This window comes from Cheilinus undulatus, linkage group 5 (assembly GCF_018320785.1).
Source record: "Cheilinus undulatus linkage group 5, ASM1832078v1, whole genome shotgun sequence".
Lineage (NCBI taxonomy): Eukaryota > Metazoa > Chordata > Actinopteri > Labriformes > Labridae > Cheilinus > Cheilinus undulatus.
Genome location: NC_054869.1, coordinates 48,407,983 through 48,434,936, shown reverse-complemented (window position 1 = coordinate 48,434,936; position 26,954 = coordinate 48,407,983). Strand labels below are relative to the sequence as shown.

The 26,954-nt window shown below is 39.6% G+C and overlaps 2 protein-coding genes across 5 annotated transcripts in view; both read left to right on the top strand.

Annotated features, from left to right (window-relative positions):
* Positions 1–12,366, top strand: part of LOC121509526 (endoplasmic reticulum mannosyl-oligosaccharide 1,2-alpha-mannosidase-like) — a 28,050-nt gene extending 15,684 nt beyond the window's left edge. For all 3 annotated transcript variants that reach the window (XM_041786962.1, XM_041786963.1, XM_041786964.1), the window contains 5 exons: positions 586–776; positions 6,637–6,757; positions 7,305–7,499; positions 7,737–7,868; positions 9,139–12,366. In XM_041786962.1, coding sequence (XP_041642896.1) covers positions 586–776; positions 6,637–6,757; positions 7,305–7,499; positions 7,737–7,868; positions 9,139–9,345 — 846 coding nt within the window. In that variant the 3' untranslated portion in view covers positions 9,346–12,366. The remainder of the gene's footprint in view (positions 1–585; positions 777–6,636; positions 6,758–7,304; positions 7,500–7,736; positions 7,869–9,138) is intronic.
* Positions 12,367–20,216: 7,850 nt separating this feature from the next.
* On the top strand, positions 20,217–23,575 carry LOC121509542 (kinesin heavy chain-like). Of its 2 annotated transcripts, none has more exons than XM_041786985.1 (5): positions 20,217–20,302; positions 20,392–20,462; positions 20,543–20,652; positions 23,325–23,482; positions 23,550–23,575. In XM_041786985.1, exons 1-4 carry the CDS (start codon positions 20,218–20,220, stop codon positions 23,341–23,343), a joined length of 285 nt encoding a protein of 94 aa, XP_041642919.1. In that variant the 5' UTR covers position 20,217; the 3' UTR covers positions 23,344–23,482; positions 23,550–23,575. The 2 variants fall into 2 exon arrangements, with proteins under 2 accessions (XP_041642919.1, XP_041642917.1); XM_041786983.1 differs by having other exon boundaries at positions 23,383–23,482; positions 23,550–23,567.
* Positions 23,576–26,954: the final 3,379 nt, after the last annotated feature.

Genomic DNA, 26,954 nt, shown 5'->3' with positions numbered 1-26,954 from the left:
GCTAATATAGCTACTGATTCTCAAGTCTGATAGTAGCAGCTTTGTTGTGGTATCCATGGTGGCTCCAACACCCAAAAACCCTGTCATGTTTAAACAATATGGTTCAATAAAAGAACTTAACACGTGATCGAATTTTGGTGCAAAAGCTGCTGCTTAAAGCATTGTATTTGCTTTAACATTATTCACTCGTTTCATATGTATTTTTCTTTTTAAAAAGGTATGTTGTGTTAATGTTGGTGCATCTAATATGCCATTATAACATGCAGAAAGATGCAACAACATGACTACAAGTGCAGATGCAACCATCATTCCCTGCATACAGCTTGACATGATTGAAACACAATCCCATTTATTTTCTGTAACAAGTGACCACCTGACACAATACTGGGATAGAAAGTGACACTTCTTACCTTTTTGCTCCAATTTAAGGTAATAATCCTTCCTGTTAGCTCATATTGTACTGTATTATTTTGTGTGTTTTTGTTGTCAACCAATTTTGGCTTGAACTATATTTGTTCCGGAGCACTTTTAGGTGATCATTTTTGAACAGTTTTACTTATCTAACCCTTAATCTTAATTTCCTAGGCTGCAGTGGCCGAGGTCATGAGACAGATCCACAAACTGGATGGAAAGCTGGATGGTCTGGTGCCGATGTTCATCAACACAAACAGCGGACAGTTCACACATCAAGGCATCTACACCCTGGGAGCTCGAGCAGACAGCTACTATGAATATCTGCTGAAACAGTGGATCCAGGGAGGCAAGAAGGAGAATGAGTGAGTCAACCCAAAGAAATACAGAATTCACTACACAAGTACTTAATATTATAGACTTAATATAAGTTTTAAATTAATTTGTTTTACAAGTTTGGAAATGATTGGCAATGTTTAAAATTGTGAAATGTCTTTGGAGATTAGACTCCATGGGGATGTCTTTATGAATTTGAAGGGTTAGTGAGGCGGACAGCATGATAGGATACCCCCTATGGAGTCTAGACTCTTGTGGTGGTGATGAAAGGAGTAGGATAACATGAGACATGCACTTCCCAGGAGCTTAACACTGATGGGATTCTTGGAAGTAGCGATGAAGGGATGCGGGACCTTGAACTTGACACCAGTGAAATGTAATGGAGGTTGCTGGGGTGGAGGAGGGTTGCAGCAGTCTCAACAGACTGACTGTGGAAGAAAAAGAACAGATTTTAAAATATGGCAGCTACAGGATGATTGGATTGAGAGAGGTCATGGCTGAAAAGGATTGGCTCAGAGCTTAAGTGAGTAGAGGCCCATACCAGCTGATCACTAGAGCAGGAACAGGTGTGTGAAAAGGGAGACCTTAAGTGATTGATTACTAATAAATGAAAGGAAATGAAACAGCCTTCCTGCTTGCTAAGCTTCATCATGAAATGAACCATATTGTTTTTTTTGCTACACACTTTTTCATTTACACAGATTGCCCGTAAGCTGCTTACACTTTAAGGTTGTGTTACATGTAATTTAAAAGCAGCTATTCCCACATAAGTGGTAGATGGTAAACTGGTATCAGTACAGTCACCGGTAGCATTTCTGCCATGGAATGAGTTTTTGCAACACACCTTCAAGCACGTTTTGCTCTTGCATTATGTAACTAAGTGAATGTCACCCACCCTTGTTGTAAATAAGAAAGGTAAAAAGGTAAAATGTGTGTTCTTTCCTCTCCAAGTTTGATGGCTGTAATAACTGCAACATAGTGAGCGCGCTCACCGTCTCGGCTTTGAAACAAGCTGCACTCTGCTTTGGCTGGTCTCACTTTGTCTCAAGCCCATTGCTGCAGCTATTTATCTTACAATAGCTTAAACAACTGTATTAAAGTGTGTTTTAACTCATGGCTTTTGTTTTTAAGTCCGTGATGACTCAAAGATCCAGGCCACAGCGTTAAACGAGGTTTCTACATGGAGCATAAACAAATGTGAACTCCTGATGTTGCCTTGGATGTCTCTTCTTTATTCTTCTTAGTGGATTTATAGACTAATTCCATGCATTCTGCTGTCTGTTTTGGAGTGCAAATGCAGCGGTGCTTGGGCTTGAAATGATGTTGCTAATGTGAAAGTAGACCGGCAAGAGAGAGGGGAACTTTCACCTCATGTAAAATAACCCTTAAAGACACTGGAAACATCTCTGAGTGTTATCAATCTTGGCATCACCAATACAACATACCAGTGGCCCATTTTGAAATGATAATGGTGTTCTTGTAGCTTTCACAAATAATCTGCGTTGATGTTTTTGAGCCCAGTTAAGAGTGGAACTGGTTAACTGCTTCATCACTCCTATATCTGTAGACATGACTAAATCAGGAGTTTACTTCAATCTGGCAGCACTGGGAGTCTCTGGCTGTCAGTGGGACTGCTGACAGATTAATAAAGTGGAACAAGGATCCCCTTCAGACACACTCAGACACCCTCAAGGGCACAGGCTTAGATTAAGCAGCTTTCAGTGTCTGAATTATTTGTGTGAAGTGGTTTTGTGTCACTTCTGGGATTTGGCCTACATTAGTACTACAAGAAATCCACTGCTGCATGTCTGTTCGGAAAAAATAAGCCAGAACATTTCTGATGTTACATTGTAAACTATCAACTTTGATTGGATGCAGGACTTTTGTTTCCTCTTTACCAGCTCAGAATCAGCTGTTACAGAGTTTAAACAAGTTCCCATCACCTTACCCAAACAACCTTCCCCTGTACTTTTGTTTTTTTTTATTTCTAATATCAGCACTTGCCTTTATTGAGTTAACCCCCCCAGATTAAAATTTACTTTGTTTTTCATGACAGCCAGAGAGCAGAGGTTACAATCGTAAATCGTTTCTGTACAGCTCCAAGACCGACAAGAAGATTTAGTGTTAATGTAGAAATAACAGCTCGATTTGTTGTTTTTTTCTAAATGGCAATACATATATGAAGGATAATGAGTTATTACCAAAATATGTCTTATTTTTGAAGTTCGGCAAAGGTGTTAAAGGAGACATATTATACTAAGTCATACTTTAACACTTGCATACAATGCTACAATGTTGAGGATCCTTTCTAAACCATACGGATTTCATTTTATCAAGAGACACGTGTCTTTCCATAAACCCTGCAAACGAGATTACCGGCCTCTCTGAACAGCTCGTTGCGAGAATTGATACGAGCTGACGTCAGCTCGTTTTCCGGCTTCCCCATTGGGCGGCTCTGAGCAGATGACTCCCCTCCCCTCCTCCCACAGGAGGCTCTCAGACCTGCTCTCCCGGCAGCTCATTCTCAGCCACGCCCCCTTCCTGGCACTGTATACACCGCTGCTGTTGTTTGGATTCTTGCTCTCATGTGAATTTATTCCAGTCAGAATGTTTTCTAAACTTATTCGTGTTTTTTTGGTTGTGACGATAAATCTACTCTGTATGCGCTCCCGAGGACGAAAGCAGCAGAAAGCAGTGGGAATTGTTTGTCTCATTGAGTCGACCGCCTGCAAACTTTTTCTCTGTGCTTGTCACTTCACCGACGATTGTCTCGTCAATAAAGGACAGTAAGACGCTGGATTTGCTTCTAATCTGCTGCTAAAACATGGAGCTGTTCCCTCTGTAAAGATTGCCCAGGGAGGCTTAGAACCACAAGCTGTAGGTCACTTTATAACATTACTTTGAAACGAGCCATGGGTCAGTGGGAAGCTAATGTGTGCTAAACTTTGTCATCAGTTGTTTTCATAACTATCTGCCCTTTTACCCAAAACTATGCCGTGAAACGTTGTGTACCTTTACATTACTAAGTCTTGACTTGTGCTGATTAAAAGCCCAATGAGTAAACTAAGCAAAACTTGGTGATCAGTGGGCTGAGAAAACAGTTCGGCCTATTGTTCAGCCCCAGGAAGCTTTGACCAAGCTGGCCAATCAGAGAACAGTAAGGTCATGGAAATCTCTGAGTCTTAAAGAGACAGGACTGAAATGGAGCGTTTTCAGCAGTAGGTGAGATCTGCTGAAAACAGGGGTTTTCCTGTCACCAGTATAAGATAAGTGAGGAGTTTTTTGAGCTGCACATCATAAATAACTATTCTAAAGGTGTCCCAAAATGACATACTTAAAAGGAAAAAGGGGTAAAATATGTCTCCTTAAAGGTTTCAAATTCATCACTTCTGCACGGCATCACACACTCATGGAACTGCCTCTTGTCCTGCAAGAAAGGCTTCCTACTGTGGTATACTATAGAGAAGCTGATTATCTTGGTTGCCACCTATGTGTTTTAGTGCAAAAAAGTATAAAGGCACACACATCCCAAAGGGTTAAGTAATGGGTGCTGAACCACAAAAAGTCACAGGCAAAACAGAAAAATAAGTCCCCACACCAGTCGCTGCTCAGAAGCTTGTTTAATGATTATCACCACATATGTGACGTTTCGGGCCCTAGCCATTTAGCAGACATAACTTAGATGTTTTAGCCAGCTTTACTAGTATTTATTTATCTGTTCATCAGAAATTAAAGAAATTTGTTTTTCAACTTGATGCGTTAGCCATTGAGGAGGGGAGCCTGGGTTTTACTTAACGAGGCATGATTTTCGCAGACATCTGACATACTGATACTCACAGATTCATTTTACTTGACACCGATATTGGTACCAGTAAACAGTACTGGTTGTGCTATGGATGTCTTTGCATATTACCAGGGGCATGGTAAACAATCTGTTGGAATAATAACAAAATCTTCACATTTAGGGTGGAGTAAAGGTTGGAAGTGGGTAGTAGGTTGCCACGAGCCCCTGATCAAGCATTTGATGTCCTAAGGACTTGAAAACTTCTGCTGGTCCCCAGGCATATCACCAGAGGGGAAAAGCCCAAACAGAAATAGAAATGCACTTGACCTTGGCTGCAGAATGACATACGTGTGTGTCCACATGTATTGAGCTGGACTCTGGCTACCCTCTGTCCACCCTCCAGCCCCAGGTTGTGCCACATTGGGGCCAGTAATGAATAGAGATGAGCATCGTTTTGGTTTTTTTCTAATACTGTTGCTAAATCAATCATTTTAATATGGTGCCGATGTCTGTTAGGGGTGGGAAAAAACTGATGCAGCATAGTATCGCGGTATTTTGTGTGACAATATTATACCGATACACGTCTGCCAAGTAAGGCTGAACGATTTGCAAAAATAATCTACTTGTGATTTTTTTTTAATTGCGATTAATTATGCAATTATTATTAGGTTCCTTGTCTTATGTATTTTTCCACAAATACAAGAGATAAATGATCCTATTTTAGGACTTACATTCAGCCAGGAACACACTCATCATACATTTAACAATTTCATTGCAAAATGGATGTACATTTTTACTTGGCAGGAAAGGCTCTGCTTAAGATGCTCCCTGGGTTAGTCAAGTGGCATGCTTTGACTCTCCAGGGAGTGTATAGCATAAACCTCCATGTTGACAGATACATTAATGACAATGTATATTGAAAACAATGAAATTATTTCAGAAGCAAAAAATCCATAGTAGCATGAACCTGAACATTAGGGTGCAACAAGCTTTAGCCTATGCTATAAAGGAGGAGGCTGGGGTGGAGGAGGTGAAGCTTTGCTAGCAGCAGTAGTGTTTTGCATCAACATTAATGCAAGCAGGGAATAGTAATTAGTGCGATTATTTTTGCTCGCACAGCAATTTTTATGAGTTGCTTTATTGAAAGGGATTATCCTTTTCATGTCATTCTTAAGAAAAACTTATATTAAAAACGGAGGGCTTTTGTAAACCATTCTAAAAAATGGCACTTGAATATAATAATGATTAATTATGATGAATATAATAAAATGCTCTTTTGACACATTTCAACTTCAAGAAATATTGCATCTACGATTTGTAAATTGCAGCAGGCCATATAGTGATCTAATCTAACTTGCAATTACTGTGATACTGCCAAGTATCATTTTTTTTTGTTTGTTTGTTTGTTTGTTTTTTTCCCCAAATCCATTGCCTATATGAACTGAAGTTTATGACAATAGAAAAATATAATCAATTATTTAAACAACTCTTTGTTCAGTGAGGTCTGCACAGGTGACAGTCATAGAGCAGGAGAAAGTAAGTACAACAAACATGGCTGCACTAGGAATGCAAGTAGGGTACGAATGAGATGGACAGGACACATGAGGTTTGGAAGGAGTGCTGCATGAAAAGGAAATACTGCAGAAATACGACAAACATGAGGGCAAGACTAAACCAACTAAACAGTTGAAAAAATGGTATGGGTCACAATATCTCACAAGAAATGGTAGCACGATACTCACTGTATAGCAAAATGTTAAAAATCGCAATAATATCGAGTCGTGGTCCCCCTTGAAACAAAGTGGGAAGGGGAGAAAAACCCTTCCTCGATCACACCTCAATTCCTCGATGTGTGCACTACAACTCAACACATACATCCATTTTGTCGCAGAAATTTTCCTGGTGATGCTTTCAACACCAGTTTACAGCCAACTACTACCACCTTCACAGCAGTGCTCACCTGGTCACAAACAGAACTGTGTTTTCAGTGTAAGAGAAAGATTACAGGCATTGCTACCACTGACCTACACTTGCTTTGTTCTCACGCCTTCCCGCTGGTCATGTGACTGAAAGCTGTGAACTAGTTGTTTTCTTTGTGTTTTTAGGTTTTTAGAAGACTACCTACAGGCAATCGAAGGTGTGAAGAAGAACATGCTGCAGAAGTCCTCACCCAACGGTCTGACCTTTGTCGGAGAGCTCTCACATGGACAGTTTAGCCCTAAAATGGTCAGTAAGATTAAAAACCCTCAACAGATTTCCCTACAAGCTGTAAACTCCAGTCTGGTTCAGCTGGTGTTGATAATGTCAAAATTAAACCAAAAAATGTTTAATGTTGGTTTTTTTGCTGGTGTTTTTAAGAACACATCCCCAACCAAACTCACATGCGTGAAAAAGCCTCTAACATTACAGCACATTACATTCATGGCATGAGAGTGGGAGAGCAAACAGACTGTTCTGTAACACTGAGGCGCAGGTAAATCTAACACTGGACACAGGAATCAAATAAGTGCTTCCTTCCTGTTTCTGAAGGTGGCTGTACTAGATGTATAGAATACAGGATTAGCTGCTTACACTGACACAATGGTGAGCAGAGCCTGTTTAGTAATTCATGTGGTGGGAATCGTTGCTCGTCAAGGCTGATGATGCATGTTTTCTTCTACTTGGATCAAGTTGGAGACTGCAGAGAGGAAACTTTTTAAATGAACTCGCACATATGTCATTAGAATTGCGTCAGTACGGATGATATCAGTTAACACAGCTGGGTTTGTCACAGGACCACCTGGTGTGCTTCCTTCCTGGCACTCTGGCCCTCGGTGCTCACAACGGCCTGCCTGCTGATCACATGGACCTTGCCAAACAGCTGATGGAAACGTGCTACCAGATGTACACCCAGATGGAGACCGGCCTCAGTCCAGAGATAGTCCACTTCAACATGCACGAGGGAAGCACCCGAGACATTGACGTAAAGGTACACAGTAATGCTATCCTCTAGTTATTAGCTGTTTGTAAATACATTAATGGTGTATCCACAGACATACCTTGCATCTCGCTTTACTTTTACTTTTCTAGCTGATTTTGTGGTGAGAATGTAAATACCAGCCCAAACTTCCCGTTGTTCCCCCTGATGATCAGGAGTAGTTCATAGTGGGGCAGTTATGTTCTTTCTGAGACAAGTCTGTTTGTTCTCCTCTGTGTTCTCTGACAGCTCGCAGACAGACACAACCTCCTTCGCCCAGAGACCGTGGAGAGTCTTTTCTACCTGTACAGATTCACCGGGGACCACAAGTACCAAGACTGGGGCTGGGAGATCCTCCAGAACTTCAACAAGTACACAAGGGTTGGTAAACCACTGATCTCTGACCAGATTTATACCTATACATATCAAAAAAGAAATTCAAATTATTTTCCTTACATTCAAGATTATTTTGCTACAATTCCAACAAAAAAGAAGCAGTCAGATATGGCTGAAGTCTATTATTTTGGAAGAGCTTTTTAAAGTCTTCTGGCTTTAGTATAAAAAGCAGCATCATTGAGAGCATACTTACATCCACCAGGCAAAAAAGCAGAGCTCAATTATGGCAAAAGTCATAATCACAATTAAATTGACCGACGTTGAGATCACGATTGTTAAACATGATTACTAACTGATTTTACATCTGCATTCGTGTGTGAATTTCAAATGATAAAGCCTGATTAAATTGGGGTGTTGCCTCTAAGGGCAGCCACATAAATAAAGTGTGAAAATGAATTTATTTTAAAGATTTCATTAGACCAATTCTGTACTTGAAAGGTAGGAGGAATTTAGACTCAACTAAATAATGATTAGTGCATGGCAGTACATGATCTCTTTCAGTGTTGAACATGTGATATATGTGCACTGTTCATTGTTGGAAGTGAGGGTGGGTTTACTCTATGTAATTTTGGCACTGGTCCAAAAGCAAAGGGTTATTGCTTTGACTGTTGCATCCGATATGATCATGATTCTAAACGGTAAACCATGTAATGGTTCATGAGAGGACACCACTGCTTGAACAAGGAAGTTAAGTATGCATGCGCATTATTTTACGCACCATCTCTCAAGAGGGACTGTCTCTCTATCCATCTTGTTCTCTTGTTTTTGGACTGATGTGAGAGCATGTCTGATTGGTAGAAGTGTAGCCACTAGGGGTGAAATGGTTCGTGGAGGTCATGGTTCACTTTGGACTGCATTAAAGTCAATCTTTAATGCAGTCTGAACAACAGTCTCCAAATGGCCATAAAAAACATTGTTTACCAGTCATCTTTGGTTGGTTGTACATCAAATTTAGACTATCACAGCCATAACTAAATAATTTACATTCTAAAAATTGCATGTTTTTCTGTCTCTGAGTAGATAGAGCCTCAGTATTTCCTACACTTGTAGGAGAAATTTTGATTGCAGTGATCAGGGGTTCATGAACAATATACATGTTTATTTAGTGGGGCGCCATGGTAAGGGTTAATGGATGTGTGCCTGAACTTTCCAGGTTCTAGTTGATAAATAGTTTTTTTTTGTTTTTTTTTTTGTTTTTTTTTTTACTATATATAATGTTAAAAATGTCTAAATGAATGCATGTGATTCTTCCCAGGTTTCCTCTGGCGGCTACACCTCAATCAATAATGTACGAGACCCGGACTACACAAGTCCTCGAGACAAGATGGAGAGCTTCTTCCTGGGAGAGACACTGAAATATCTGTTCCTGCTTTTCTCTGACGATCCCAACCTCATCAGCCTGGACCAGTACGTCTTCAATACTGAGGCTCATCCTCTGCCTATATGGCCTTCCACTGCGTGACACGCACATACACACACACACACTCACAAAACTGCACATATAAACATTGAAAACATCTCAGGGACGGTCTAATAACAAGATGATTCCTTCGTCTTCTGTCTCCATGACAGGATGTTGTCAGAATAACAACCATGACCACCACAGCAGGAGAAAGCCTCCTTTTAACTGATGAAATGATTTCTTACAGCCATGACAAAAAATAGAGCCACAAGAGCCTCGTTCAGTCTGTGGCTGAGCCTTGTTTATCAAACAGACCGGTTGTGGACCTCTGGTAGTGACAAAGTTCGCTTTTGGACGTCCTGACAGCTAATCAGCATTCAACAAAAACCTGATTGTGACTTGAATTGAAGATGTCTTAACCACATGTTGACTGAGAGAGGAGGAGGTGTGTCGGGTTGGACTGATAGATAATAGTTTAGAGCTGCTCATAGCTTTTTTTCAGTTACATTTATAGAAAGACCATATCTTTGTCAGAGCCTCCATGGGTGTACTTTTTAACCCTTGGGTCTTATTATTACAGTGAAATAATTTTGTGAAGCAGCATTATGAAGTAATGGTGAACAGGGGTTGGGGTTTTGTGACGTTGTTCAGGGAGTGAATATCTATTCAGTGATTTTTTTTTTTTTAAGTGTTAAAAACAGTTTAAAGGTTTGCCATGAAAATAGGTATAATTTATTGTGCTAACAGCACCGCTGCAGTCAAAACAGCCAAAAGGAAGGAGTTTATTCACAGCATCAAAGTAGCATCAAAGACACAACTTTGTCTACGTGTCTGGCCGGCTTTATCATCGCTCGCTGCTAAAGAGAGGCAGGAAGCTGTCCACAAATCCTTCAGAACTGGCTCTGGTTGTTAGCTGTAATGAATGAGTTACTCTGAAAGCTGCTGTGTTGCTTTTTGCTCATCCAGAGCTCCTGTAGGTTGTCACAATTCCAGAATCAGAATCTTAAAAAAAAAAGACTTAAAATCTAAGTTGTTGTTATACCACAGCAACAAAAATGCAAGTCCTCAGGACTAGGGATGCACATTGTTTTTGCTACTGATACTTGGGATGCCCCATCAAGTCATCTGCAGGAGATCACAGATGTTCTGTGAGTGAGATCAGCTGATTACCAATATCAGTACAATCATGTTTAGTGTTCGGTTGTGTTGGTTTACAATTTGTTGTAGGGCACTGGGACCTCCTGCAGGGGGCAGTGTAACCTGATATAAAGAGCATGAAGTCTTCCTTAATCAGTCAACAACATGCTTTTACTTTTTTTATTCAACAGAGCAGAACAAATACCTCTCCAAGAAACAATGCATCCTGCAGTAAGGACTAATCTATTATGTCCTAATTTATGCATATTGATATCCTGCTTTTTTAACATGCTAAGCAGTGCCAGTAGTCTAAATACAGTGGTTCTCAGCTAGTCTTGTATCAGGACAAGCCACCACCTCCCTAATAACACATCACAACCTGAATGTATTAAATTCTCAGTCATAACCATATGTTTTTAATAAATATGGCAGTTTGGAGTTAAGATTGAACAAAATTTGATAGAATGACAAGATAAAAATATTCATAACCAAACCACATCATAGACATTTTACTGCATATTTTCTTCTAGACACATCCAAGACCGACTCAAGATGGCTTCACATCCCTTTTTCGAGCCCTGACCCTCCACTTAGGAACCAAGAGTATAATACAGTGTTTCCCATTAATTACTTAAACAATGGCGCTCCACCATAGTCTTATTTTTATCGCCATAGTCTAATTTGCTGCACCAAAGTCACATTCTATAAAGCCAACATACCGTTGGCCTGCTCAGAAGTGAACCACTCGTGTACTTGAGCCATGCTGCGTGCACAGAGTGTGGCACGGACGAACTTTAGACACTTGAGCTACAGGAGACGAAACCTTGAAACATTTTAGGTATAACATTTGTTCCTCTCTACCTTATATCCATGTAGGATCTGTGTATCCATGTGGATTCGGGCACTCCTGCTCTGTCTCTCTTACACGTGTGGGGGCTGTGTAGTATGCTACTTTAATGTCCAAATCGCTGAATATTCCATTGATATTCTCATCATAAATGACCAAACCTCAGCGTGTGAGGATGTGATTATAAGACTGAGCTTCAATGTGATTCATCATATTATAGTAAATCATAACAGTATTCATAGTGGATATAAAACATGTTTAAAAAAAACTGTACCTAAAGAAAGGGAAAGTAGCACTTAGGTAAACAGTTTTCAGTTCTAGCTTAGTGAAACAGTTTCTGACTTTAGTTATTAGTTGGTTAATTCATAATTCCTTCAGTACTTAACAAAAAACAGCTGCTTTAAACGCTTCTGTTTCTGTGATTTGATGAATTCCTGAATTACATTAACAAGGAAGGAGAAACAGTGTGTTAATAAAGAGACATTATTTCTCTCCAGAATGTAAACTTAATGCCCAAATTAAATAGATGTATAATTTAAATATGTTTTGTTTTTTAAAAAAAAAAATTAATTCAAGGTAAATAGTACTCTTTAGATGTCAGTAACAGGTTTTTGTTTAAGAAAAGAAAGTCTGTATCATCCAGAATTTTTATCATCACGTCAGACAATAAAAAAAAGCAATTGGCCAATCAGTTCACCTCTGATTTAATTACTGTAAGAGAAAATTATCTAAAAGGAACAACATTTTCATAGATTTAGCCTCTTGATTTTTTATTTTTTATTTTTGCTATGAAAACGTGCAAGATTGGTGCAGTTGTAATCAACAAAATACAAGGTGAACCATGTAACCTCTCTCCCACTAACCACAATGATGAACAGGCAAGTTAAATCAGTTCAACACCCCACCTCTACCCATGTGACACAATTCAGTATGATCCAACAAAACAGCAACCCAAAATACCCCCCAAAAATTGTAAACACATACCTATCCCCTAAAATCACCAGGTTAATTCAGTCAGGGCTCCTACAGTCTTTAAATTAGTACATCTTGATCTTAAAAATATTCTTAAAGTATTTATTTTTTAATGGCAGAATAACCTCAAAGATTATTCTTTGTATAAAATGTGAGCTGTGAAAGGGGTGCTTTAAAAATGAGTGCAAATTTCTGCCACCCAGCTCTGCTGCTCCCTTCTCAATACTGCTCTTGTTTTAATTTGAGGCACGTGTTAAGAAAAGGCGTAAATTTCTCATAAATAGGGAGAAATGCTCTTAGAAGTGCTCTTCCATGTTCATGCTAGAAATGTGGGCGTTGCTTCCAGTGCACATGAGCATTCTGGTTCTCCAGAACTAAATCGATAAGACCAGGTGTATCTGTAGCCACATTTCCATCAGGTGGTCCAGTTTGGTATGGGTTGGCACACTAAACAACAAAATAGTTTGCGTTTCTACAGACGCCTGTACTTGGTGGGTGGGCTGTTGAGGCTTTGCATTTGACATCACATGCATAGCCTGTGCACATGGATTGTGTACTGAAAATTAGATCCAGATAAACATCAGGAAACTCGATTTGTGCCCAGATATCAATACCCACAAACTAGGAAACACTTCAAATCTCTGGCGAGAGTCCAAATATCCCAGATAAAAGCAGATCTTTTCTGTCTTTCTCCTGTTTTCACCCACTCCTAACAGAGCAGACTTCTGTTTTTTTGTTTTGCAGCGTGATGTCAGTGCAAACCCCCATTGATGTGTGGAGCTCCACCTTTTTGGGATGATAGATTGGTAAGATTGGTACCACAAGGGTTAGGTAGGGTGCTACAAAAGTGGGACAGTACGGGTCAGGTTTTATCGGAACTTTTCCAACTATTGATAGTGGAAGGGCCAAAAAATGCATGCTGACCTGGACCGCGCGGTGGAAATGACCTATTTGACCATTCTATGGTAAACTTGGTGTAAATTTGAGCATAGATGTTGGTCACAGCTATGCCAGAGGCAGGAGATAAGACTGAATTCATTTATGCCCACCTTGTGCACTTGGTCCCAGAATCTAGACCACAGGTGATCGATTTTGGGGGCCAGTGACCAATCACGTATTTTTGATGAAAATCTTCAAGTTTAAAAAAAACACGGCTTCTGAACAATTGGGGCATCTCTAGTGTCAGTAGTCTTTTATTTATCTGTAAACCTGGTATCAAAGTCTTTAAGATTCTGACAACCTAACACTGAGCTCTTTGGGTTTGCAGGTTTATCAGTCAGCGTTTGTGAACAGAACAGTTTAATTCTCTCAGAGTAAGGCCATGAAGAAATGAAGGGAAGGAGTTTTATACAGCCAAGGCTGTGGAGCTGCTTGTAAATCAACAATGTAACTGAAAACGTCCTTTCTCAGTTTCAATCCCTGATGAAACGTGAACATTTCTGTCTCGGCCTGTGTGCTGGTGGTCTGACCCTGCGCTGGGAGGGGCAGCGGGACGGTTACCTTCGTAGCAAATGTTTAGCAGCTAGCAGCTGCCTGAACTAACATCTCCTGTGTGCTACAGTCACACCCTGGCTGCTCTGCTGACATCCTTGCTCCTGCAGGGGGCGCCACTCTGTGTGTAACACCATTTAAAGTGCCCCATTTAGAGCCGCTCTCCAACAGCGTCTTTCTCTATGCTTGAAAACAGGAAGTATGGCTGAAGCTCCCTGACATGGTGTGAGCATGCCCATTAATGTGTGTTTTTCTCTCCTTTCATGCTGCATTCGTGTCAAACAGGAAGTGTGACTTTACTGAAATTAAACCAGCCAAAGAGGAAACAGAGCTAGGACAGTGTTTTCACTGCAGCCTGACAAAACACTGATACAGAGCAAGGAGTTTAACAGACACAATTATCAGAGGATAAAATGCACAGGTGTAAGTATGAAGGTTGTCTCTGGTGTCTTAAAAATGATCAAAAAAACATCCATGGTGGTAGGATGGACTTGTTAGCTGGCATGAAACATAAACAGTTGTTGCTCAGGTCATGACCTGAGTTGCTTCGTACCTCTTCTTCTCTCTTCTTCCCGTTACAATACTATGGCAAAAAAAAAAACAAAACAAAACAAAAAAAAACAATCTGGACTGCCAAAACTGGTGAATGTGGTGTTTGTTAAACTCCCAACCTGCACATAAGAAAGGTTCAGTAAACAAAATTGACAGTACTGTTTTTTCCTTTGTAATATAAATCTTTCACATGCACATTTCAATGCACCAAAGACACTTTACATTTCAGTGGTTCCCAACTGTTTTCCTTGGAGGCCCTCCTTGTGTCTTAAAAAAGCAGAACCATGACCCAACACATAACAGTGAACTATCGGTGTCAAAACTTAACATTACATTTAAAGTCCCTGTAAAGTTACACAAAAAGGTTTAGGTTTGTTGTACGATAGGCCAATGTGTAATGAACCACCACGCTCAATTTCAGTCTTGAAAAACCTCTCTTAAGTTTATAAAATTGTCATGAAATCATGAAAAATGAGCCAGTAATATCTGCTCTAAGGTGGTGTGGGTGTGTCTGCTTGATGAGCTGAAGCCACGCCCACTCACTATAAATATGATCCTCAAATTTAAACAAAGGCGACAACCTGAATGGAGGGATTATCTTCCAGCTTTACCGCCATGTCACATCTCTCTTTTAAAGCTGCCAGAGAAACTATCATATTTATGTCATGACAGACTGATTAGAGCTAAAAAGTCTCAGTTTCATTTTCTCATCCTGTATTTAACTCTTCAGGTATTTCTTCTGTCTCATCTCCTGAGCTATGTGAAGTTAAGTCTCTCTACTGTTTATGAGAGGTCCTTGTTAAGTTGCTGCTGAAAACACCCTATCTCCTGATGTCACTCTTCAAAATAAAAGTCTTCAGTGATGATTAGCATTGAAGGTTTTTATTGTGGCAGGCTTGGCAGGGATAGAACGTGTCTATCGTTGGATACTTAACTGTATGTTAGCATCACACTTGGAATAGAGAGAGACAGTCACAGTCTGCTTCTTTTAACCATCCAGGACTAAAGACAGGAGAAATATGGATTAAAACACACCTTCAGCAGGTCAAATGTTTGTTCCTGCTGTGTCTGGTTCAAATAGACAAACACTCTAGCTGTTACCCTGACCCCTGACCTTACAGTATACTTTAGCTCAGTGCCAGAGCAGAAAGACAGATATTACAGATTAAAGTTACAGTTTTCTGGCACAAATCTCTTAATTATGATATTTTAACTGACCTGTAGGCCAGCTTGGCTGATAGATCTGGCAAACTGAACAAAAAAACAGAATATTAACTTTTAATGAAGGCAGTGACATTTGCTAGCAACAGACTGTATTAAGATGAACTGCTCAGTGATTTTATGTCATTGTAGTGTTATGGAGCAGGGTACTTCCCCAAAGATGACCGGTGACTTTGCAGGGACTATATTTGCCCTGTCCAAATTAAGCCTAGTGAGGAAAGGGGTGAACAGCTTTCTCACGGTATAAGTCTTAAATTCATTCACACATAGATCTCAGTGTTTTCACATGTTTACAGCAGCCTTATTCCAACATGTCTAGTGTGTTAAGACAGAGTTTGGATTTCACTTTGCAGGGACTTTAATTGTTTTTCATTAATAAAATCTCATCTGGATAAGCGTCTACAGATCAGTTCTATCATAACACCTTCACATAAACTTTACAGGAAGAAGGTTTAAGGCTTGTCTGTGCAAACTTAAACCAGCTCTTAAAATCAATCACATTTTTGCATTGTATTAAAAAATCTAAATCTGCAGAATAACTGAATGTAAAAGTTGGTTGAATGATGGTAAATATGACATATACAGCTGGTGAAGCTGTAAATTCCTGTGTGACATGAATGCAGCATCAGTGAATAGGCGGGGCTCAGATGACCTGCATTGGTTTGGGTGCCAGGCAGTAAATTTCCTCCTGAACTGTGAAGCTTTGTAGTTTTTCTGAGGTGCGGCGACCCTCTTTTTCTCTGAATGTTCATCTTCTTTCTTCTTCTTGTGGTTTTCCTCGCTGAGCTGTAGCGTACTTTTGTGTTTCTTCTTCAGAATTTAGCGTAATATATTGATTCTTAGTGTATTTAGAGGTATAATTGCAGCTATTTTCAGCTCTCCTTGAGTGTTTTGTTTAGCTCTTTCTGTAGTAGCAGCAGCTTCTGAGCAGCTACAGGCATTCCTGTAAATATTCCTTTTCTTTTTGTTGATTTATAAATTTATGAATTTTTATGGAGACCAAACTTGTAAACATTTTTTCTTTGTGTTGTCTCACTTGTGCCTTTACTGTTGCTTCAGACAACGTTCAAAAAACTACCGTAAACTGTCATTTCTATCCATTTGAGCTGTTTTTACACATGCATACAGTCAGTTCATACAGTACAGAGCTATCAGGATCACACGGATTTTCCCAGCTGAGCGATGATGAAATGATTGATTATATTTATAGCAGTCCTTCAGAGCAGTCCTTAGCTTTACATAACACCAATCTCCACCCGTGTATTTAAATCTAGTGACAAGGGCTCTGTGTGATCCCTCCCTGGATGTGATTCAGCACCATCCTGAGCCAAAGACGCGCTGAGAATCAAATCGACCCCGGTGTTTGATTTTGTTTGGGATTTAAAAATGAAAAGCCATTTTTCCAAAGCCACTTTTTCAGGAAAGCAAAAATCCTGAAGATATTTGAGTGCTTTTGATAACAGTGTGGGGTTTTTGAATATTTTAGAATTAAACTCATCAATGATAGGAGGCTGCACACATTTGGTTTTTTTTTTATGAGGGTTTAAAAACGGATTTTCATTTGAAGTTATATCAAGGTAGAACCCCCTAATTGCACTTAAAAAGACCCTCAAACTTTCAGTAGAGAAACAATATTAAAAACAGCTGTAATGCACATTTTTTGTCTCCTAATGACGAGTGAAAGGCTGAAATGGGTAGCGTGGTTGTCATCTGTTTACAGGAATCGTCGGTTCTGAATTTTCCAGGGCTTGGATGTTGCTATGCTAACACACACTGCCATTTTTTTGCCATCTTCTGGGTTAAAATGATTTTTGTTTCAAGAATAACATGGCCTCCTGTCTTTGAATGATGCTTCTGTAAATAAAGTTTGCAGGTTTCTCTGCTGGAGCGTCACCATGTTGATTTAGAAATGTCAAAAATACCCCAACCACAGTGGGGTCTGAGGATGATGGGTCATCTTTCAGTGTTTTTTAAATAATTTCAGTCGTTTTAAATCATACCCAATGAACTGTTTACGTCATGTGGTGTATCATTAACGCTGGATTGGCTTTATTTTGTAAAAAAAATGTACAAATAAAGAGATTTTATTGAACAAGGAAAAGAAACACCTGTGTCAATCATTTTTTAAAGCATGCACAGACACAAGAAAGCTGTATTTCAATAAAAAATCATGACTTTTCATGCCAAATCTTTAGTTTTTTAGATAGTTTTTGGTCTTGGTAGAGAAAGGACTAGGGATGTCACAATTACAGATTTTCTTGGTGCGATTATTGTCAGAAATAATTGTAATTTTATGATTATCACAATTAATTTTGCTTTAATTAATTTCACACTACCATGAATAAGTAAAATCACATGAACACTCCTTATAGGTCTTGAATTTTAATTTATTTCCATCCTAGGATGCTCTCATAACAAAATAATACATCAACAATGTAAAGTAACCAAAAAAATACAAGAAAAATGATAATCCCATTTGGATGGACCACTCGAGTGGTCTTAGTCGAGTAGTGTTTTGAGTTAAAAAGCTATAATTCAGTCAGTCACATCTATTTTATGTCCCTCAAATATAAACACATTCCTCATATTTACAACTGTATTTATTAAAGTTTCTCATCAAAAACTAAATTTTCCAATTTTTCTGTGGCATTTGAACACATCATAACATATGTAATACAGTCGTCTTATTTACTGAGGTTATCTGAAAGCATCACATTTTCCGTCTTCAGCTCGTAAAGTTCGCTAATTACCGCCAGAGCACCGACCTCAGAGCGAAGACCCTACTGTATCTGTAAGGATTGTTTCTCGTTCATTTTTAGGGCCCGAGCATCGAGTGGTGTGAGGACCTAATTCGGTGCTCGGGCCCAATTGTATTTGCTAGGATTATTTTACTTACGCATTTGCCGTCATTGCATGGACTTTTGAGGCCCTTAACATTTCTGAATTCGTGGGAAACTTTGCATGTACATTAAGTTTCGTGAAAATTTTTATATTTTTTGGGTCTCCAACATGAAAATTCAGAATTGCAAAAATAGCGCCCCCCAACAGTTTTCAAAGTTAAAGCCCCCTCCTTTGACTTTGTCATAGATTCATGGGTGTCACCACAATATAATCTGGGGGGTCACGTCCCCCTCACCTTGAAAAAAAACGTCGTTTGGACCCCCCCACATTTGCCATTATGACCGATTTACTTCAGCGTTCTTTCCATTGCTTCACAATCAAATCCGTTCCATTTTTTCATTAGGGGGAATGCCCATATCAGTAGAAATCCAGTCCGCGTTTTCCTGGTTTCCTACACATACAGCCACTTCACAATCAAATCTGTTCCACTTTATCACTTTTTTCTCTCTCATGACGTTATTCCTCTCTCTGACAGCGTCCATTAAAAGAAGACTCCAGGTCTGAAAACACATTTGACAATTTCTGAACTGTCAAACTGCTCGGTCATGTTTTAAGGAGGTGGCCCATTTCTAATGTAGCCTACATAATTATTAGGCTGCTATACTATCTGTGTATTTGATATGCTGATAACATGACTAAGCTACATCACAGAAATCTTCATATGAACAATCTACATTAAGCTTATTTCAATTACCAATATGAAAGAATGCTCAGTGCATCTCCATGTCTCCTGATGTAGGTGGTTGAGATTGAGAGTGAGTCAGAGGCAGGGGCAGTGGAGACAGCTCTGTTGCTGAAGTAAGTGCTGAAAGGTGACAGGTAGTCAGGAAAATGTCACATGGCTTATTGGGAAGATTAGTATTTTCAAAATCTTCTAATGCCCAGTGCCTCAGTGTTTGTATGGTTGTCAGTAATTGCAGACCATGTCGGCTCCAAAGAAAAACAATGAAAGAGGGAGATCATTTTCAATCTAAAAACATGATAAATGCACCAGAATGCATGTTGATATTACTCAAATTTGAAGGTCAAGAGTCCTTACCTAAAATGGTGTGGCAGTGACAATTTTTCATTCACCATGTAACAGGAAGTAGAATTACCTAGCGCTTACAAAACTTGTAAAGCCATGAAACTTGGCAGAAAAACATCCAGTATAAAAACGAGATGATTGATAGGATGATTGTCGGTGGGCATGGCTTTTTGGCTCAGTAACGCCCCCCACAGTAATTTGAAAATTCAGCCCCTGCAGCAGGATTATCGAGGATTTGAAAATTCTTGAGCTTTTACATCATTTCAAGTTCTACAAAAAAGCCTTTGGACCCATGCCGTAAAACAAACAGGAAGTCTGCCATTTTTATTTTTGTGGTCAAAAAGCAGCACATTTAGCATAATTATCACTACAGCCATTTTTACACAAAAACTATCCTCTGAGAACAGAATCCCTTTTCTTCTTTGTTTTTTTGTTTTTGTTTTTTTAAGGTTTGGTGTTTAAATGTCAATCAGATCCATTAATGTGCCTGAAACTGCTGTAGTATGCATGCCAGGCCAGTAGTTGGCAGTGTGACTGACAATGAAACACATGCATGCACACCTTTCCCTCCTCCTGGTGGTGTCAACAGACAAACATGGCTGACACACAAATGTTTGGACAGATGAAGTCGGGTTGCTTCCTAGTGACAGTCAACCACAAAATAAATAGATATTTAAAAAATGGGAACATATAAACGTTGGCAGGAAGTGAGCAGCACAAACAAACAGCACATTTTTTGTGGTCCGTGCAGCACCAGGCCAAGATTAAGTCTCTGACGGACTACATGCTGAACATGGAGCAGAAGAAGAGACAGCTGGAGGAGAGCCAGGACACTCTGACCAAGGAGCTCGCTAAGCTGCAGGCTCACGGTTTGCACCTTTATAATAACCATTAAAACATCTTAGCTCAAGTAAAAACAGGCTAACTTGATGGAATTTTCCTCTTTGTTTTTCATCAGAGAAAAGACATGAGATATCAGGAGAGGAGAAGGAGGACATCAGAAGACGCTATGGGGACGGGGACATAAAGGTGAGGGGGAAACACATCACTGAGACTCTCTGTTACAGAAATGTGAAATAGCTGAATGTTTTTGTGTCTGTGTGGCACAGAAAACTCTGGAGGAGCAGCTGGAGAACCACAGAGAGGCTCACCACAAACAGCTGAGCCCACTGAGAGACCAGATCGAAGACAAGCAGAGGATGCTGGACGAGCTCACAGAGTAAGTCTGACTATTTAAAATCAAACTACATTTTTAAAGACGTTAGAGAGCACAGACATAAGAAGAAACACATGGCATGAGATATTTGAATCAAAGTCTGCAGTAAAATAAGTACACTAATTATTTAGACCAGTGTTACTGAAAACTGCTCAACAAATGAGCCAAATTGTTGAAAAATACCTTTGCAATAGCCACATTTAAAGTGGTGAAAAGTGGCAAAAATGGATTAAAAGAGGTATATATGGTCAAAAAGCAGAATGGTAAAAAGGTTCAAAATTGGAATAAAATGGCAAAAACTGGGTAAAAAGTGTCAAAAAGGAGTTACAGATAACAAAAAATGGTCAGAAAGCAGCAAAAAATGTGCCAAAAATTGTGAAAAGTGACTAAAATGGCCTAAAAGCAGAAACAGAATTGGTGAAAAGGCAAAAAATAGGCATTAAATGGCAAAAACTAGGAGACAAGTAGCAAAAATGGGGGCAAGTTATGGATGATGAAAATAGTTAGAAGCTGCAAAAACGTGGTAAAAAAATGGCAACAAGTGACTAAAACGGCAAACAGTGGCAAAAATGTGGTAAAAAATTAATGAAAAGTGACTAAAATGGGCAAAAAGATGCAAAAATGAATGAAAAGTGACCAAAACAGCTAAAAGCAGAAAAAAAAATTGGTGAATAGGCGAAAAAAAGCATTAAATGGCAAAAACTATGTGAACAGTAGCAACAATGGGTGAGAAGCGACATAAAAAGGAGTTACAGATGATGAAAGGGGCAAAAAGTGGCAAAATGGGCTAAAAAAGTTAAGTGAAAATTGACTTAAATTGTAAAAAGTGACAAAAATGTGGTAAAAAAAATGGTGACAATTGAGTAAAATAGTCAAAAAGTGGCAAAGTGTCATTTAATGTCAAAAAGCAGCTTAAATTGTGAAAAGTGGCCAAAAAATTGCCAAAAAGGGGAAAGAATTGCAAAAAGCAGGATGAAAGTGGCAAAAACTACAAAACTGGCAAGAAGAAGTGGCACAAATGGGCTAAAAGCAGCAAAAATTGATTAAAAGTGTCAAAAAAAGGAAAAAAAGGTAGAAGAATTAGAAGAAAGAGTAATGAAAAAACCTACGAGAAAAAATAAAGGTTGACAATTAAAGCCTCCTGTATAAAAGTGGAAACAAACTGATTAATGTGACGTGATTCCATTCATTCCTGAGGTGAAATTTTTTTAAGGTTTTCTGGGGAAAAATATTTGAAATGAAGACATAAAAGAGCCACAAACCATCCCAATGAAGCCACACGCTGAGTTTTACTCATTTAGACTAATAAATGTTTGTGACAAGACTTGAACTGTCTGAACTTGGCCTAAAATTTTGACTTCAAGTCCACAGAGACGAATGAAACAGCAGAAAAATAAACAAACCTATTCATGTTTGATGTTTTTTAGATCTAGGATAATTCCACAGGTTTGATTGGTTCTCATTGAACCACTTTATGCTGGTTTAAATTATCCTAAAGTTTGTTTTTTATTGTTTTTTCAAACCAAAGTAGTGACAGTCATTACGACTGTCTACTGTGTGTGATCCTCATGAGGAAGGATGTAAAATCCTCGTACCACTCCTCTTTACTGAGCCAGGAACTCTTAGCTGCATACGACTGTAGTCTGGCTTTACACTGGCTCTAAAAGTCTACACACACCTCTTACATTGTTGTCATGTGAAGGTTCCCTGCCTGGGGTCCAGGCACCCCTGGGGGGGGGCGCCTATAATGAACTTTTATTTATACAGTCATGATTGAAAATGTGATGAAAGAGAAAGTATTAGAGCCCGCTAAAAAGTCCAACAAAATAAAGATCTGTACCTTTCTTGAAAAAAGGTGACATTTAAAAGAGCATTTTTGTAATGATAAAGTCGTATTTTTTCAAGAACCTGAACTCAGAATTTTCTAGTTCAAAAGTCCTAAATTATTTCATCATGCACTTTAAAATGTCAGAATTGAACATCCTAAACTTGTGAATTTACAAGGACCCAAACTGAAAACAGTGAATAGAAATGTCTCTTCAGAGTCTAGGGAATAATGATAATGTGATCATTCTTGGATCATTTCCTCACTGATCAATCATACTAAGAAAAATCTCCTGATTAGGCCGTCAACTGTAGGACTTATGGAAGGAAAACAGCTTCCTCTCTTGTCATTTTCTTTTCCACGGCTCCTTTGGATTTTATAATGACAAAAAAATCTACCTTTGAGTTGACATAAATTTCCAGTTTTCTTTTTCTGGTAAATTTATGACTTGTTAAATTAGAAATGTTTGAGATTTTACTTAAAAATTGACCGAACCTTCTCATTTTGGTATTCTTATGGTGGCTCTAAATGCCGTTATAATAATAATAATGGATAGTTTATATGCAGATATTTATGAAGAACTCGTTTATGCAAGCCTGTTATGCTGGATTTAGTCAATAAAACAATTAAAAATGATGTTTAATTTTTCAGAGATTGTCCTGGGGGCTTTAGAGTGTTTAGAGTAGAGGGACCCCAAAGAAAAAAGGTTGGGACCCACTGATGTAAAGGTCTATCATTTCAGAAATGTTCTGCCTTCTACCATTTTTGAAGCCAAATAATTGTTTGGAGAAATTTCCAGAAACCAAGCAAAATGAATCTATGTTGATGTGGTTTGTTGGCATTTCTCCAGACAGTTACACTGCTGTTAAAAAGCGCCTAATCAGAGCTCAGCGAGTGTCTCCTCTCAGTCTGAACCAGGGTCTGCTGCTGGAGCAGGAGAAGCTGATGTCAGACTAGGACAACCTGAAGACTGAAGAGCAGGAGAAGGACGCCAAGCTGCAGAAACTCGTGAGTAAAAGACTCATCCGTATGTTTATTTATGTGGAATGTGAGTTCATGTGTTTTTTGTTTGCAGGCTGCTGAATGAGCAGAGAGAGCGGGCCTGGAGGGTCAGGGTACCAAAGTATCATTTATTTTGAAAGGGCATTTGAACGTACGGAAATCAAGAAAACGGACAACTTCACTCGTTTTTCGATTTTGGACACAAATCGAAAAACGAGTGAAGTTGTCTGTTTTCTTGATTTCCGTACGTTCAAATGCCCTGTCAAAATAAATGATACTAAGTATTTCCTGTTTGTACAGTGGAGGAGATGAAGTCCCCATGAGGGGTTCAGTGATCATCCATGCATGCAAATAAAGACTCCATCTTGTAAAACTCCAGCTGTGTCTGCGTTTTTGTTGCATAACCCCCTACTTACATCTCTGACGGCTCCCCAGGGGGGCGCGGCGCCGCGTCCCCCCTTCTCCATCAGGCATGCTTTGATCCAGGTACCGGCCACAGTGGGGTTTGAACCCCAGCATCCCCTGCAGAACTGGTCTAGTCCAGTCCTCTGTGCCACCGCCGCCATACCTTTCACACTACCATCTCTTCTCCTGGCGCATTTATCCTCTTTGTTCAGGATGTGGTTTTAAAATTCACTGAGACCAAGATGGGAATTGAACCTGGAACCTCCAGACTCTGAGTCAGTCCACTATCTCTTTAGGCTACAGAGCCAGACATGCAGCAGACCCTCAGAGGGGCTTTTCCTTCTTTATTTGGACTCAGATCTTGAAAACTTAAAGACATTGGTTAGATTTGAAAGGCCAACTCCTGTCCAGGTCTCCTGAAGTCTAGATTTGGACTCAGACTTTTAAAATAGATGGACCCATGGTAAGATTTGAACCTGTGAACTCCTGATTCACAGTCAGTTGGCTTTTCCACTGAGCCACTGAGACACACACCTGTTCATGGTTCTCAGAGGATCTGATCTCTGCTTTTGGGGACTGGACTTAAAAATGCACCAAGAATCAAACCCACAACGTTCCAACTCTATGACAGTCCCCTTTACTCCTGAGTCAGTGATTTACACCAGCAGCTTAAAAAACCCACAGAAGATTTGAACCAACAACCTCGTGATTTCAGAGCAATTACCTATCTAACTGAACTAACACACAGGCTGAAGCTAACTGCAGTTTCTCCTAGACTTCACATCTGAAGTAGAACATCTCTATGATCCACAATCTTTGTTGTTTGAGCCCATTTTCATACTTGAGTTGAACAATCTCCACGAGTGATCATCTTTGCTGCGGAAGACCATTTTCATACTTGAGAGGAGATATAAATAGATATAAAAGCATTGACGAAAATTATGAAACAAACTTGTACACATCTTGAGTTGTCTATTTGCTCCTCTGGTCGATCTTCATCACCAATGATTGGAACATTCAGTTGATGCTTTTAGCCACTCTGTCATTTTTCTCCTGTGGAGTGAGCGTGCACACGAGGGAGAGGGAGTGAGGCTGCAAGCACGCAGGAGAGAGAGAGAGGGAAACCGTGGCTGAGCCAAGCAGAGCAGAAAGAGGAGCTGTGAAAATGACAATACAGTGATTTGTTTATATCAGCTAGCCCCCTCAGCTAGTTCAGCCTAGGCTTATGAAATTCAGTGTGCATATAGGTCATCATCAGACCTACAAAAAAGCCTCTTGGACCCATATTGTAAATCAAACAGGAAGTCAGCCATTTTGATTTTTAAAATTTGCTTTTCATAAATTTAGGGGTCGTATTTGAACGAACTCGTCTGTGAGATTTTATCTGACTGACTCCAGATTTTTTTTTACTCAAACTAGACAACCTTGAGACCCTAGGTTATGGTGAGTTTTCACCATAGGATGGTGACGTTATCGGTGCCCAAACTTTCTGCATTTTGCTCTATTTTTCGATGTGAAATTACACCATTATTGCCTTGTAATTTTTTAGTGTTTCTTTCAATCATCACCAGACTTCACAAGGATAATTTCACAATCGTCCTGAATACAACCATGCATCAATATCATCTTCTTGCCACAGCGCCCCCTTCTGCCAGATGAACATTTACACCATTGATTTTTCATTTCTGTTTTATGGGTTGCCACAAAAAATTCACCAAAAATACACCGTTCATCCTAGGCCTATGATTTTCTCTCTGCATATGGATCATCATCAGAGCTAAAATAAAAGCCATTTGGACCCATACCAAAATCCTAACAGGAAGTCCACACAGCTCTGTCCCAATTTCAAAATAAGGCAATTTTGAAAAAAAAACTGAAAACTGATGTAACTTTGGGGGATATCATTCTGTGGTCTCCAAATCGTTATGGCAACACAACAGTATCATATTGAACACACCCACATGAAAACATCTCATCATGGCGCCCTCTACTGCCAACAGGAAGCGATGCAAATGGGTCATTTCTGGATTATTCTTACTGTGTTGAACCTATCATGCTATGATTTTGACCTGAACTCCTTAATATCCGTCCCAACATGGACAAGCTTTATTCCCGGATGACCCAGCATCCACCTCCACCTTTGACATACTGCCACCTACTGTTGAGGGGCAATACTACATCATATACAAAGTGCACCATGCTGACTTTTTTTAACAGAATGACACTCAAATAAGGATCGCCCTGGTGTCTTTCCCGAGCTGCAGCACACTGCACAAGTTCAACTACACCCTGCTATTGCCACACAATGGTGGTTGCGCCACACCCCAAGTTGCAGCAGGGTGCGAGGGCCCTCCAGTGCTGCTTGCAGCCCTAGTTTACTTCAATTCTGCCGATTCCACTGCAGATTTCAATTGTCTATTGCAGATTAATATTGTTAACAAACAAGATTGTCTCAAAGTTTGGGAGCACTTTTCAACATTTATCTGAGCAGCTAAAGAAGAAAACTGTCCTGAAGCAGCTGAAGAGAGGGATATGTGGGCCTGCCTGCTTCACAGGCAGTGTCTTTTTTCCTCAAGCCGACAGTTTAAGGTACATTTTTTGTTTAATGTGATGCATGACACTTCTAGTTTATGTTCCCCTTGAAGGAACTGATGTATGTTTTTACACCAGTCATATCTCAAAATGGCGTTATGTCACAGAGCCTATCAGACTCAACAGCAGTATTGATGAGCTAATTGAGTTAGGGTATTTCAAAAACACAGAACTGGGTCCTTATGGACCTGGGTTTCGATCCCAACCCCTAACATTGACATGACTTAATCCAGTAACTATTTAACTTTACTTTGGCGTACGATGCCAGGCAGTTATACCGGAGGTGCTGAAGTATTGCCTGATTTCACTGCAACTTTTTTGTGGCACGTTTTACATTTAGGCTGGCCGTCTGCCACAATGACACCCTGGTCATTTTTTTTGTATACAAAAAAATTCAACCGTCTATTTGGATGGAACAGCTCTTCCTCTTCCATGCTGTAGTTTGTTTGGGACTGTGACACGCCTCTGCCTGCAACTGCAC